This window comes from Enoplosus armatus, chromosome 9 (genome assembly GCF_043641665.1).
Source record: "Enoplosus armatus isolate fEnoArm2 chromosome 9, fEnoArm2.hap1, whole genome shotgun sequence".
Classification (NCBI taxonomy): Eukaryota; Metazoa; Chordata; class Actinopteri; order Centrarchiformes; family Enoplosidae; genus Enoplosus; species Enoplosus armatus.
In genome coordinates this window covers 12,124,469-12,139,137 of record NC_092188.1, presented here as the reverse complement: position 1 = coordinate 12,139,137, position 14,669 = coordinate 12,124,469, and the positions used below count along the sequence as shown (strand labels likewise).

The window sequence follows — 14,669 nt, the reverse complement described above, 5'->3', positions numbered from 1 at the left end:
AACCCAGTGTTTTTTCCCTTTTAGCCTAATCTCATTGATATAAATGGAGTGGACAAAATAATAGGAACACCTGTCAGTGTAACACAATACAGTTCAACAGAAATGTAGTTTTCAAAATGACCATACAGTTGATCTTGGTCTTATACTTAATAATAATACATTGTTTTGTCTATTTACTTAATGATGGCTATAATTTCAAAAACATCTACTGAGAATTTAAATTGTCTGGTTTTCCAACAAGCCATAACTTCTTTTGCACAATATCTTCGCCACTAATTTTGAAAACATCAAGTACTTATAGGCGTCAACAACAAAAGTTCAAACTGTTACGGTAACTTGTTTTTGTTTTTTAAAAACATTGCAAACCTGTTTTAAAAGAGCATAAATTAAACAGCAAACTGATGCATTCTGCCGGAGATAATGACAATTTTTCTATTCGACTATGATCAAAAATATCCTCACGTGGTTCCAGATAATAACACTTTGCGTGATTAAGCCCTGAATATTGCAGTCTTTAAATAGTATTGTGGGGGAGAAATCTGACAAAGAGGTTTGGGTCATCAAACCCTGATGTAAGATTGTTAATATCTTGCCCTAATACTATTTATTATAAACCTACACATTTCCTAGGGGGACATTTAAGTCTGAATGAAGTACTTTTTCTATTCTTTTGTAATAAAGGGGACTATTGGTAATTGTTTTTACTTCAGTTACCCTGTCACAAAGAGTCACAGAGAGAAGATGCTGGCATCTCTTTTTGATCGTCATCACATTGACAAACTGTAAGCAGCCAGAACCACTCATGTATTTGGTTTATAGGTGACATTCAGTCAGTTTACTGGAAATAAACTTCTCTGCGTAACATTTTGGCCAGTTACATGACTCATTTCCACTGCAGCACGGATGTCTTTCCAGGACTAGTTCATAAAAGCAGACTGAGTGACATCTGCTCATGGAATTTATTTACACGCTTGTACTTCTCCGTGGGATTAAGATGCAGGATGTGTAATAAAACTCATCCCACATAAACAATATTACAACAGAGGAGAACTCGACACCTAATTTAGTTAAAGTTATCCACCACTAAGGGCAGTCACAACTTGTCAGGCCTCTAATATTTAGAGAATACTTTGATGCATTTGTGTTTATCCCCACAGACTCAGATAACTCATTTAAAAAGTGACACAAGCAGAGTAGATCATTTCAGTCCTCGGCTGACAAAATTATAACTTTTATAAGTACAAGCACAGAAACTGTGTGTGAATTCTCTTTCACTGAACTTCAGTTTTGATCTCTGCCTGCAATGTTGAGCAAATACCTGAGGAATATCTAACATAAAGATTTAAATGTAAAATGGATGATTTTTTTAATACACCGGTCAAAGATTTTCAAATATTGTAATAAAAAAACAATAATAGATTAATGAAATTTGGAAAACTGACATTTTTAGGTAATAAGGCAGTTTAAGTAAGTTTAATTTATTTTTCTTTCTTGCTCTCCAGGTGTTTACTTGTTGCATCACTGTTGATTGTAATGGGACTTAGTGTTTCCTTCTATAAATATATAGATGTTATGATATTTTCACACTCATACGTCCACAGCATATTTATGTGTGCGTCATGTGCTTTGTATGTACTATATACATCATACTAACGTATCTAAACCAGATGTTTAGTTCTTGTGGCTACTGTGTTTTGTTTGTGTTATTGGCGCAGTCTTTGTATGTTGAAAAGCAAACTAAAAATACTGTTCAATTTATTGCAATCAACAGGCTAACCAACCCCTGACTCTGATTTTGGGAAGCATATATATTGTGTATAATAAATCTTGGTTTTCTGAGACCTTTTTTACTTTCAAATCAACAATTGTTGAAGGTGATGGTGAAACGTCAACATATTCTCTTAGTATTCCTATATTAGGATAAAAGGGTTCTCCAGCACAGTTTACAGGAACAAAACACTTCAGACAAAAACAATCGTGTGTGTGTGTGTGTGTGTGTGTGTGTGTGTGTTTGTGTGTGTGTTTGTGTATGTGTGGTGATGGTGAGGTTTGATGTCCAGAGGTGGTGGGGTCATCCATCACACAGTTTACTCTTGCTGTTTTTCCTCCACCTCTTCTCTTCTGTCCCTCAACCTTTCAACTTCTCCCACCAGCTCCACAGGACTCTCTGCGTGTGTGTCTGTGTGTGTGTGTGTGTGTGTGTGTGTGTGTGTGTGTGTGTGTGTGTGTGTGTGCGCGTGTGTTGTTGTGGAAAGTGTTGCCTGGATACAGGCGAGCAGAAAGTGCAGACATAAACACTGGAGAGGCTCCATGTTGAGTTTGTCGTTATGAGGCTGTCCACTCCTCTGCCTCTGACACTGCTCTCTTTTTTTGGAGGCTGCAACATGCCGCTCGATGACTAATCTCAAACACACACACACACACACACACACACAGAGTTACTCACAAACGTGGCACATGGAAGGATGCATGGTCGTGGCAAAACATGTGTCACCCACATTCAACTGTGTGTTTTTCTGTGAGTTCGCGGCCTCTTTGTGCTGCATAAAAGCCCACAATCATGCCATCCTCCTTTCATCACCGCTAACAATCTGAGGCCCGTCTCCCACTGTCTAAGAGATGACTCAGAGCATCACTGCAGCAGCACCGTGGCCTCGGCAGACCAGCAGGAAGGGAGTACTGACTGTAAGCGCAGAGTAAATATTATTCAGAAATCTGAAGAAAGAGAGAGCGAAGTTGCGTGTATCGAGCTGAGGTGTGGTCGGATGCTCGCGTCTCATGTCACCGATCACCTGCAGCACCACGCGTCTGCCCTGACATGCACACGCACCCACACAGACAGACACACACACACAATGATGATGTGAAAGCCAAACTAGTTCCCAGTTTCTTTGTTTATTGGGAAACAGAGCAGGTATTGCTCGTTAAAAACACAGTAATTATTGTTCATTACACAGACAGCACTGTAGCTGCAGTGACATTTTGGGTTTAAGATGTTTCTTAACATTAAATATATTTTCCAGCTGTCGCGCAACATTCATTCAAGCAGAAGAGAATAAGAAAACAAGCTCTCTGCCAAAAAAAACCAAACACGAATTGAATTATGTGAGGTGATGAAGCTGCTAATGAAACAACATGAGTCTGGAAGTGAAATTTAAATAAATTACGTTAACAAGCTTTATAAATGCATGATTAGCATGGGGCCACCTGACAGTTTAATTAAGTATGCACTGCACTTATTAATCAAGCTCAACTCTCCCTTGTATATAAAATAAAATAAGCTTAAGTAAATGTGTGAGTGTGTGTGTGTGTGTGTGTGTGTGTGTGTGTGTATACATCCACCTTTGTGAGAATTAATTCATCTTTTAGACCTTTCATTGTTTATTTGACGAGGAAAATGCTCTTTGATCAACATAAAAAAAAGACAGTAAATGACCCAGAGTTAGTCTAGAAGGCTAATTTCCATCTGTTGTCCCTGAGCAGAAGTTAAAAAAGGAACCATCAAAATAACTTGGTTTGAGGGTTCAGGTTGAAGCGATAAGGAATGCATTATGTCAGTACAAATATGTGTTTGTGTGTGTGTAGTCTCTACATCATGGCGTTCCTCTCTTCCTCTTCCGTCTGGGCTTTCTTCTTGCCCCCTTTCTTTATGCGTTTGATCACTATGATGAAGACAATAACTGCAAGAAGGAAAAATCAGAGCAGGGAACAAAATGGAGTCAGCACCACCAACACAAAGCCAGACTGTGCAGAATATAATGGATACTGCTTCATGTGTGAGTTGGTTCTACCAGATGACAGACTTTTCGTATGAGGTTTGTCAGACTTACCACAGAATCCCAGAGTGCCGGCCAGGATCCCGATGGTGGTTCCCAGTCCATAAGTGAAGCCACGTTCATCTGGTGCAATGTAGCAGTAGCCCAGCTCTGTGCAGTTACATACTCTCACTGGTACAGAGGGTAGAGAGCAACACACATGTGCATTAAACTTTTATCAGAGACATAATGAGCAGTAAAGTGTCATTGTTTGACTTTAAAGGATGACGCTGAGGTTCCATGAAAAAAACACAAACCAACAATGTGTTAGTCCATCGTCAATCACCAATCTCTTATCTCAGGCCTTGATATTCTGTGTAACCTGTGTTTTCTGTCAAATTGTGTATACTTTTTATTAAGTATCCAAAAATTGGTTTCTCTTTCTTATATATGAAGAAAGCTTGGGCACGGTAGTTTTTAGCAAACCTTACTCAAACAGGAGTAAATTGTACATTTGTTGGGGACTATTTTCAGTGGCGGATTAACACACATTTTGTGCTCTTGTGAGTATTTACAGCAGCAAGCAGCAAATTAAGGAACATGTCAACCCATTGTAACTCTCTGATGTCTCTCTGTTTTTAATGTTTTTTGGACAGTAATGGAAGTCTATGGGACAGAGGGATATGTTTTATCAGGCTTTGGCTACACACACAACACTTAATCTAAAGACTGAACTCACCCTCAAACGGCTGTGTGACTCCCATGCCTGCATTGTCTTTAATGTTAATGGGGAGTATGAAGGTTTTATCTTCAGTAGTTTTTTTCCTCAGGGTCAGTTTAGCTGTTGTACCTGCATGACATACAAAAGGAAACAAGAAGGATGTAATGATGTGACTCTACAACTTAGTTTCACAGCATCACGTCAGTAGTACAGTATGTTAGCGTACCGTCAATGTTGAGCAGCTCCCAGTTGGGAGATTTCTTGCCGTTACCCAAGGTGAAGGTGAAGGGCTGGGAGAAGGGGGCGCTGTCTCCATCTTTGGCCTTGATGATGACGGGTTCGGGCTTCTTCACACAGATGAAGGCCTGGGTCTCTATGAGTTTGGGGACATTGTCGTTCACATCCAGCAGCCTCACAGACACGACACGCTCGGAAGACTTTTCCGGGTTCTCTTAAGAGGGAAATCAGAGGGCATTTCATTTAAAAACGGTGTGGCCTTTATTACAACTGATCAACAACACAAACAAACTGTGACATGAGTCCATTATCTCACCCTTCTCAAATACAGTGACGGTGACTTTGAAAGTATCCATGGTTTCTCTGTCCAGATTGTCTTTGGTCTTGATCTGTCCTGTGGCAGCATCGATCTCCAGCCAGCCCTGAGTGTCACCGTCCAACTTAAAACTGCACAACACACAACAGAAATCACACACAAAGACACACACAGCGAGCAGATATTAGAAATCATCCATGACGCACCAGGCACTGAACTGGGGCCCAGGGGAAATAAAGGTAGTGAGAACAAATGAATAGTCTGTTTCGGGTACACGTGATAGTCTAACAGATGAAACCTCAAGCTAGCAGCCAGTAGGAAGCATTAGCGTTAAAAACGAAGCCAAAGCTGATCTAGTGGAAAAATTCCTAACCCATGAAAGCTGTGTGTGTGTGTGTGTGTGTGTGTGTGTGTGTGTGTGTGTGTGTGTGTGTGTGTGTGTGTGTGTGTGAGAGTGTTTGTGTTCAGGCTACTATCGTACAGCACATCGTGTTAGAGTCCAGCTCATAAACTGCAGAGGAACATGGACACAGCATCAGTGTTGTCTCCCTCGGGTTTCTAAGAGGATGTTTTGAAGTCTGTATTTGGGTTTACAGCTCGCAGCCATTTTGGTAGTTACTGCACCAAAACTAAAAAAAATGTTTTTTAACAAAGAGAGGGGTGGGTGTAACCATGGCTAAATGTAACAGACTGAGTCTCCTATCAGTCATTTAAACACACTCCCAAGCATACCTCTATTTAGGGCTTATAACCTTTTTAATGAAGAATATATTTTAAATTGCCTCCATTAGATCAAGTCAAATCCAAAGTACAGCTATTGTATTTTAAGCAGTTCTGTGTGAGTTTACCCGATCTCTTTGCCCTCTGGGTCCTTTGCCTCCACAGTGAGCAGCACTGATCCCTTGGTGGTGTTTTCAGGCACAGTCACGTCCAGGATGTCCATACTGAACTCGGGAGCCTCGTCTACGTCAGTGACAGACACAGAGACGAAGGCTGTGGATCCGCTGCCGTACTCCAGACCTTTCATCAGCGGCTCTGGGTTTCGAGCATCAATCCGGAGCTTGTGGGTGGGAGAGGACTCAAAGTCCAGAGGCTGTTAGGAGACAAGCACGCGGGTTAGAAAAAGCAGGATTCTGTCACATATCTTGGAGCTACATGTTGCCAGGAAATACTGCTTATCCAAGACATTGTACATTTAAAGTCACGACAGGCAGCAATTCCCACATAATTACTGGATATTACCTGGGCTGAAGATTTTCATAAAGACATATATGAAATAATAAATGTTTGATTTCTAATGTTTGTGTGACTATTTTGATAATCAGTTGTTTAAAACATTTATCAAGCAAAAATTGCCAAACATAAAATGTGAGGATTTGCAGCTTATCTCTGTTTTATATCTTCATAAATTTAACATCTTTGGGTTTTGGACTGTTGGTCGGACAAAACAAGACTTTTTAAAGATGACATTTGGGAAATTGTGAAGTGAAATGTTCACTATTTTCTGACATTTTATAGACTAAACCATACATCAAAAATCAACAAAATAATAAATGACAAAAATAATCATTAGTTGCAACTCTATACAAGAGTATATCACAAAAATACTATAATAATTGGGAACTTTATCTGCGTGTGTGGTAGAATGGAGATACTGTACCTTAACTATGACCAGATGGCCGACACCTTTGCCGTCAGTTTCCACAGCAAAAACGTCATCGTCGTTGCCAGCAGAGATGTGGAACTCAATAAGAGAGCTGCCGCTGTCTGGGTCATCAGCGTCTGTTGCTCTGACTGTCAGCACTGTTTGACCCACAGGAGTGTCCTCTGCTAGAGTGTGACTGCCGTACTGCACACAGACACATACAGAAACATGCAGACAATCGGCCAAAAAAGCATGAGAAATAAGAGACAGGTGGCTCACATACTTACATCATTCTTCTCAAACAGAGGCATCTCATTGTTGACGTCAATGACCTTGATGATGACCTTACATTCGGTGCTGAAATCTGTGAGACAAAAGTACTTGGAGTGACTGACTTACTTATATTTACAGGTGTGTTACATCGTACAGTGTGTGTGTTACATCGTACAGTGTGTGTGTTACCTGGGTCGTTGACTCTGACATTGAGGTTGTACATCTGCTGGTCTTTCCGCCGCAGCGAGCGCAAAGCCTGAATTCTTCCAGAAGAAGCATCAATAGAGAAGGCGCTGGGAGTGGTGGATGGATTCTGGGACACGATGGTGTAAGTCAGCTGAGCGTTCAGTGTCCCCTCTTCATCGATGTCATGGGCCAACAGCTCTCCAATCAGGCTGCCTGGAACCACAAGAACCAGAACTTAAGAACAAAAGCTATTCATCAAATTTCTTAAAATTTAGAAATGTCCTTGACCTCTGATTCCGCAAGTATGCACATTTTGAGATGCGTTCCAGAGAGATTGTGCAAAATATCAATAATATAGAGAGAGAAAGATATTTTTGGCCTATTTGGACTTGAACATTTGATCGGATGATATACTGCTTTTTTTTCATCAGGGCTGTAAACAACACAAATAAAGCTGGTATTGATTCTGTTCATTGCCTGCCATTGACAATGTGGCACTAAATTCTCTGCATTGTATAATTTCTCTGGCGTATAACAGCAGCAGAATTTCTTTGCTTCTGAGATTGAGTTTGCTTTTTGATTAAATTTCAGCCAATTTCCTATTATTTAATCCCAAATTATACATTATAAATGTATGAGTGTGTCAAATGTTTATTGCTACTGAAGATATTACATATTTGAATGGGTTATGTCATAATCACACACACACATCTTACCAACAGGCTCATCCTCCTGCACCTCAAATACACTCTCCTCATTTTCACACACTGGTGCGTTGTCATTCACATCCTCCACCAAGACTTGAATCTCCATGGGTGGATCCACCTCTTTGTCACTGTTATCCAAGGCCCTCACCACCAGGATGTACTGAAACACAACCAACACAAGTTCAAGTATAATCCCAGGAAGTAAATTGTTATTTCTACATGAGATGTACTGAGCAAAGTGTCCTGTACCATGTCCTTGTCTTCTCTGTCCAACTCCTCTGTCAGATGTATTTCTCCATCTTCTGTGATCTTGAAGGGAAATTTCAACTCTCGCTCTTTCTGCATTACCGTGTAGATGGCGTCAGGCTCATTAGACTCGACCTGGATCGGAAAAGGGAGAAAGGAGGACAGAGTGGGACGGTCGGTTGTGAGTGTTGGTACTTTAATGTGTCTGCGTTTGTGACATTTGTGCAGAGTTGGCATGTGCATCCCACCACACCTTTGCGATGACCAGAGGGTAAGTTCCCTTTAAGTGCTCTTGAAGAGTTATCGGTCCAGGGTTGACCCACAGGTTTTGCTGCACAACAATGTGCACTCTGGCGTTTCCACTCAGCGCGGTCTCTGACGCTCCTCCCAGGTCCTGCACACGCACAGTCAGGGTGTAGTCTGGGTCCTCCAGGGGGTCCACATTCCTCCTCCTCATTTCTGACACCACAGAGGAAGACAAAGGTTGCAATTAGAGCCATTGTAGAAAAAGTTTCAGTAGATCTGTAATTGCGGAAAACTGAGTCACATGGACACAATCTTAGAAATCAGCGATGGCCTAACAACTCTCCCCGGATGAACTCATCATCTCAACACCCAATAAATCACATATCCAGCACTGAACGCTGAAAGTCGTTACAGTTTGAGTTTATCTAATGTCAGAATAAACAGACGTATGTGTATGCAGGGCATACAAGGCTAAGACAACTCCCACTCTTGGATCCATTATCCAACAGGTTTGAAATCCTCTTCAACCAATTATTCAATGACAACTGTACTGTAACTATTCTATATATGGCTACATATGTTTGCCTAATGTCTTTGGCAATTTTGACTGATGAAAACACAGGATTGTTGAAACACTGGCCTATTTGTACAATTAAAGGCTGCAAAGCAATCACTGTGCTCCAGTCCCTTTTCCCTGAGAAAATATCCACATTTGTGAAGATGGAATTAGTGAATGTTTGCTTAACTTTGACTAATTTATCAATAGACAACTAGAGACTGCAGCTCTATGCTCAACACATCTGTATACAAACCTGCTCTCTCCACGCAGGTGAAGAAGGGATTTTCTTCATAGGGGACCTGCTGCACTGAACAGTAACTGTTAAACTTTGTCTTCAGAGCATCAATGCTCTGATCTTCTCCTCTGCCATACTTTATGCCTTCTCTGGCCTTGAGCGCCCGTTCCCCTGTTAAAGAACACACATACATCAATTATTGTTCAGAATGATTCCACACATTACAAACATATCTTTCATATAGATCGGTGGAAAAGAATCTCTGGTATCATAGCAGCTGATCTCACACTTTCTCTTGCAGATGTAAACAAGTATCTTCAAACACATTCACATGCTCACACACACTCAAAGTAATCTGTGATCAACGTCACGCGACACATTTAGGCAATCTGCTTCCAATCAGCGTTAATCTTGAGTACACAAGATGAACTGTGTAATCTGGATTTACAGTGGCACTATACGGACAGATTACAGGCAGAGATGGACAGATTACAGACTTTCCCACGGACAGTGCACCTAGTTCTGCGCACCAGTGGCTGTTCAGTCATTTGTGTGTCATTACCGTCTTCTGTGGTGGAGATCACTCCAGTGTTAGGGTCAATCTGGAACAGGAGGATGTTGTTTTTGTTGGGGATCTGGCTGACCAGGCTGTAGCTCAGACGAGCGTTGGGAGTCTGTGGGTCGTCCTGATCCAGTGCAAACACGCGCGTAAATGGGACACCTGGAACAACAGACAAAACTAATGTTACAGTCTTACCACAGGGAGATGTTTGCCCGAGTATTTCAGAACAGAGTCATAACATATAGAAATACTGCTTAACCCATATGCATGCCAAGAATCCAAGAACCACAATGGAGCTTTTAGATGCTTTAGCCTCTGAACTACACATTGGTTGTACTTTATTTTACAGCCAAAAACACTTATTTTATGCATTAGGAGTCTTTCCTCTTATAACACACACACCTGCTGGATTGTTTTCTCGAACTAAAGCTGTGTAGTCACTCTGGTTGAAGTACGGAGCATTGTTGTTGACGTCCAACACATTGATGGTCACATAAACTGGACCATCCACAACTTCATCATCTGCCAACGCCTCCACCTGGATGTAGTCACACACGCAAACACAAACACAAGTATATATAAATACATTTAATGCTACTACAATGCACAAGAATAATGTTCTGTGTGTTTATAAGAAGAGAGAGGACCATGTTACCATGATCATGTAATGGTCCTCTCGAGACCAGTCCAGAGACTTCTCCAGGAACAGCCACCCGTCCTTTGAAATCTGAATGTCTTCCTTACCTTCTCCACTCAGCCTGAAATTATTAACACCTGGACGGGTCACCTGAAACTATGGAGTGAGAGATGGGCAGGAGAACAGAAAAATAATTCATGATAATTAATAGACTTGATCTCAGACAACAGCCAAACTACACAGTTGCATTATTTATTTCATCTCTAATGTTCTGTACATGATGGTGAGTTTTAGCAAGATGTCCTTGCCTGGCACGCAGTGGTGGAGGAAGTATTGAAAACCTTTACTGAAGTGAAAGTAGCAACACAACAATGTTGAAATACTTCATTACAAGTAAAAGTCCTGCATTTAAACTCCTACTTAAGTAAAACTACGGAAATATCATCAGCAACATATCAAAAATAAAAAGTACTCCTTCTGCAAAAAACAACCCCTGTGACCGATATATTATCATATTTTAAATTATCAGATGATTAATATTAATTTTACTGTTGTGGGAGACAATTAAAATGTAAGCATGTGAGAAGTTTAGACCCTTTGGTGGAACTTCTAACATCTGAAACCTGTGACGAGAGCCTCAAGTAAAGCTTTTTTTAAGGGTATCATGTTTAAAGTAACTAGTAACTACAGCTGTCAGATTAATGTGGTGGAGTAAAAAGTATAAAGTAGCATAAAGGGAAATAAGTACAAGTACCTCAAAATTGTACTTAAGTACAGTACTTGAGTAAACGTATTTAGTTACTTTCCGTCACAGCTGGCATGTGTGTCATACCTGATACATGGGATATGGCACTGGTGTCCCCTCTGGCACATTCAGCTCCGTGTTCTCAAACGGGCCCTTCTTCTCCTCCAGATCCTTCCCAGCAGCCTATCAGAGCACAGACACAGAGGTCAAAGGTCATTGAATACAGTACTGGCTGAGGTAAAATTAAACCTGCATTTGCCCTTTTTGCTTTAACTCTGTACTGTAGCTGAACATAGTCTGGCATTGAGGGCAGGTTTTTACAGCCCAGTTATTTATTGAACCAAAATGACAGGACAAGTGGGGGGATTCGTATTTCCCACTGCAGAACAGGAGAGCGAAGTCTACAGACAAAGGACCCACGATCAGCTTAGTAACACTTTACACTTTCTTTGGTTGTTTTAAATAAGTTACCAAAGGTTTTTTTTGCACACATTTTTTAACCTTGCACACATTGTTTGTACAGGATGCCTCAAATGCCATAAAGAAGTCCTATGAATATGTATTGAAGGGCAGCAGTTGGCAGTGTTATGTACTCACAATGCTGAACAGGAGTGGGAGCAACAACAGATGCACCATGGGTGTCATGATCACAGTCTGGGAAGGAAGAGGAAGAGGAGGAGTAGGAGATAAGGGGGATAGGAGTGAAGTGGTGAGGGAGAAAGCAGTAGATTGAGGAGGCAGAGAGGTGAGGAGAATTTAAATTACACATTTTTACAAATATAAATATTCACCATGCTCTGCTGTTAAGTCCACATCTCATGCTTGTAGAAATAATGAAGAGTGATGTGGATAATTGTTACCGAGTCCATCTAGAAACAATTAAACCCAGTGTGCCTCGGTATGTCACTTTCTCGACTCAGCACAATGAGTTATTGATTCATAAAGACAACAGCCTCGCAGAGAAAATCCCTCGTCTGTCCTTGAGTCTCCACACATGTACATGCTATCTCTCTCTGCTTCATACTTTGAGCTGAATGGGAACTTAAAGCTCTTATATGTGCGGCTCCACCTACACAACCAGTGTGAACCACCCACCTCAGCGTGCAGGAGAAACTGAAACTCGGAGCTCACATGCAATGCCAGACTTGGGTGATTTATTTTTTTCAAGCCACCTTTTCGCAGTGGGTGTCAATATGACGCAGGTACCATGAGGTCAAAGTGTGTAACCTCAGTGACTTTACAGTTGTCGAGAATAACATCACAGCCATAACAGTGTGTGATTCAGGAAACTGGTGTTTTTTTGTGTTTAAAACAAATGATAACTGACACATTTACTGTCTCTCTGACATCCAAAAATGAATGGAAGATTTACTGATCAGCACTTTGACGCTCGCTACTCTGCAACAGTATCTTCAGTGTGTCTCATAAATTACACACTCAGATGATAGGAGAATATACATACAGTATTGTTTGATTTAACATTACTATGACACTGCTTTGGATAACGACAGAAAAAATATGATATGTGATAAGATTCATTAATGTCAAACACGATTAATGTAACAGGAATATATCAGGAATTCACTGATAAATGTGGTGAAGTGTGAGATTTCTGGACTTGTGAAGTGCAGGCCAGACAGAAGTCAGCAGAAAAGTGAAGGTGACATTGAGTCGTGGCGAATGACCTTTTTGTAGCACAGCACACATCTAATGTCACCGCCCTGTTACACTCCCCATTAACAGAACACACATTTTACTTTAAAACTGAATTTGTTGTCTACCAGTTATTAGTACTTCTGTCTCCATGTGGAGCACTACCTCTGCTGACTGGCATAGTTTAACTAACAAACCATGGTATTACCAATTTACAGACAAAACAGACCACTTCGGACTGACTTCCAGTGAGGAAAATATCTCATAAACTGAATTGTTTACTGTACTTACTCAAATAAAGGATTGAAAGTGGCACAGCTGTGTGACACAATGATTTTGGGTGTTGCAGGCCCTCTTTTTGCACAATAACTGGATGACCTTTGTCGGCCTAAATTTCAGCTGCTATGATACCAAATCTAATGTCCCATACAGTTAATATACCTCTAATGCCAGGCACTGGCAGCAACCCAGGAAGCCCCGAAGAAGGAAAGGTTGGTTGTCAGATATGCCGACACCTGACACTAAGGCCCAGCCAAAGTCAAATCAAGATCACAGCATTTCTGCAACAAACTGAGAGCATCCCGACACATCAGACACAGCCTGGGAAAACCAACAGTAGCAGTCCAGTTTGTGTCCTGTAACACAATCTAAAAATCTACTCCAAATACTCAACATTTCCAAAATTTGGCGACAGGAGCGTGAAGAGCCTTACCTTGCTGGAGAGATCGAGCGAGTCACTCCTCAGACTTCAGAGTGATCTGAGCAGCCCCATCCCCTTCTGGTCAAACGTTAACCAAAGTGTTAACCAGCTATGTTTTATTGGATCTAATGATTGTCTAATCAGCCTGCCCTCATGTCGAGCTGGCCAATGGGGAAGCAGCTGACGAGAGAGAAGGAGACAGGAAGAACAGAACAATGATACGTACAGTACAGTAAAAGACAAATCCATTATCGCCTAATATTAGTCACTGGTTTTACGTGAATCCTTGAACACTTATAGTTTGAGTCCTGTTAGTGGGTTACAGTCGCAAAAAAAACTGTTGGAGGAATCTCACAACATTAGTCAAGATTTGTGCTTTTTCGACTGCATGTGTGTGAATTGTGAACAAAAAGAGACAAATGAAGACAAAAAGTGTTTAATAATAGGGGAAATTTCTCTAGAAAACTGCTATTCAGCGTTTAAGTTTCTAATTTCCCGAGAAATTAGAGAGAGAGACAGAGACTTTGACCTCTGCACCTCTGCTCTGTTTCCTGTCAGATTTTCCATAGTGCCTGATAAGGAGCTGTGTGTAGACAAAAGACCTAAGAGATTACATTGACAATCCATTGCATCATATGGGGGTCATCTGGGTTTTTTCAGCAGGTCAAGGCACATATGATGAAAATGTTAAGCAGCAGGTTTGATATCATACATTAATGTAACAAAAATGCTTAAAGGTGACATAAAGAGAGGATGTCAGCCTATGTTTTGTCATCGAGTGTTATCCAACCTCACATATAGCGGGGATTATCTTCCATACATCCTGATGATAGCACACGCTACCATCCTGGGCTGACAGCAGTGAGCTTTACAAGCTCGGAAACAAGGCAGAGATTTGCGTGAATCTGCAACTGTAAGAAAAAAACGGGCTGTGAGTGAGTCACTGTTTCACAGCACTGCTATTTAACCAGAACCTGTGACTGCAGTGAAGTCATTAATTCAGATGGAAGTGACTCCATTATGTAAAAGCATGTATGTATCTGCCTTGATCCTGTGTGCAAGCAGCCTGATAGATATTCTGGCCAACATGCACTAACACCATCTGCCTGACGCTCCCTGGACCGAACATACAAAACACACACACACACACACACCCACTTCCTGGGCTCCTCTGAATGTTACCTTGGCAACAGATTTTCCTGCATTTTACCGCTTTTCTGACAAAACTGAGCTTGGGATCAGAGCA

General features: G+C 41.1%; 1 protein-coding gene across 1 annotated transcript; it reads right to left on the bottom strand.

Annotated features, from left to right (window-relative positions):
• Window positions 1-3,588: 3,588 nt before the first annotated feature.
• cdh17 (cadherin 17, LI cadherin (liver-intestine)) lies at window positions 3,589-13,495 on the bottom strand. The gene is given in 19 exon segments (XM_070912287.1): window positions 3,589-3,680; window positions 3,831-3,947; window positions 4,495-4,605; window positions 4,703-4,927; window positions 5,030-5,160; window positions 5,878-6,122; window positions 6,690-6,878; window positions 6,962-7,038; window positions 7,137-7,346; window positions 7,850-8,000; window positions 8,090-8,221; window positions 8,340-8,545; window positions 9,145-9,297; window positions 9,689-9,847; window positions 10,091-10,226; window positions 10,344-10,481; window positions 11,158-11,253; window positions 11,668-11,724; window positions 13,436-13,495. Coding segments are annotated over 19 exon segments (2,685 nt in total).
• Window positions 13,496-14,669: the final 1,174 nt, after the last annotated feature.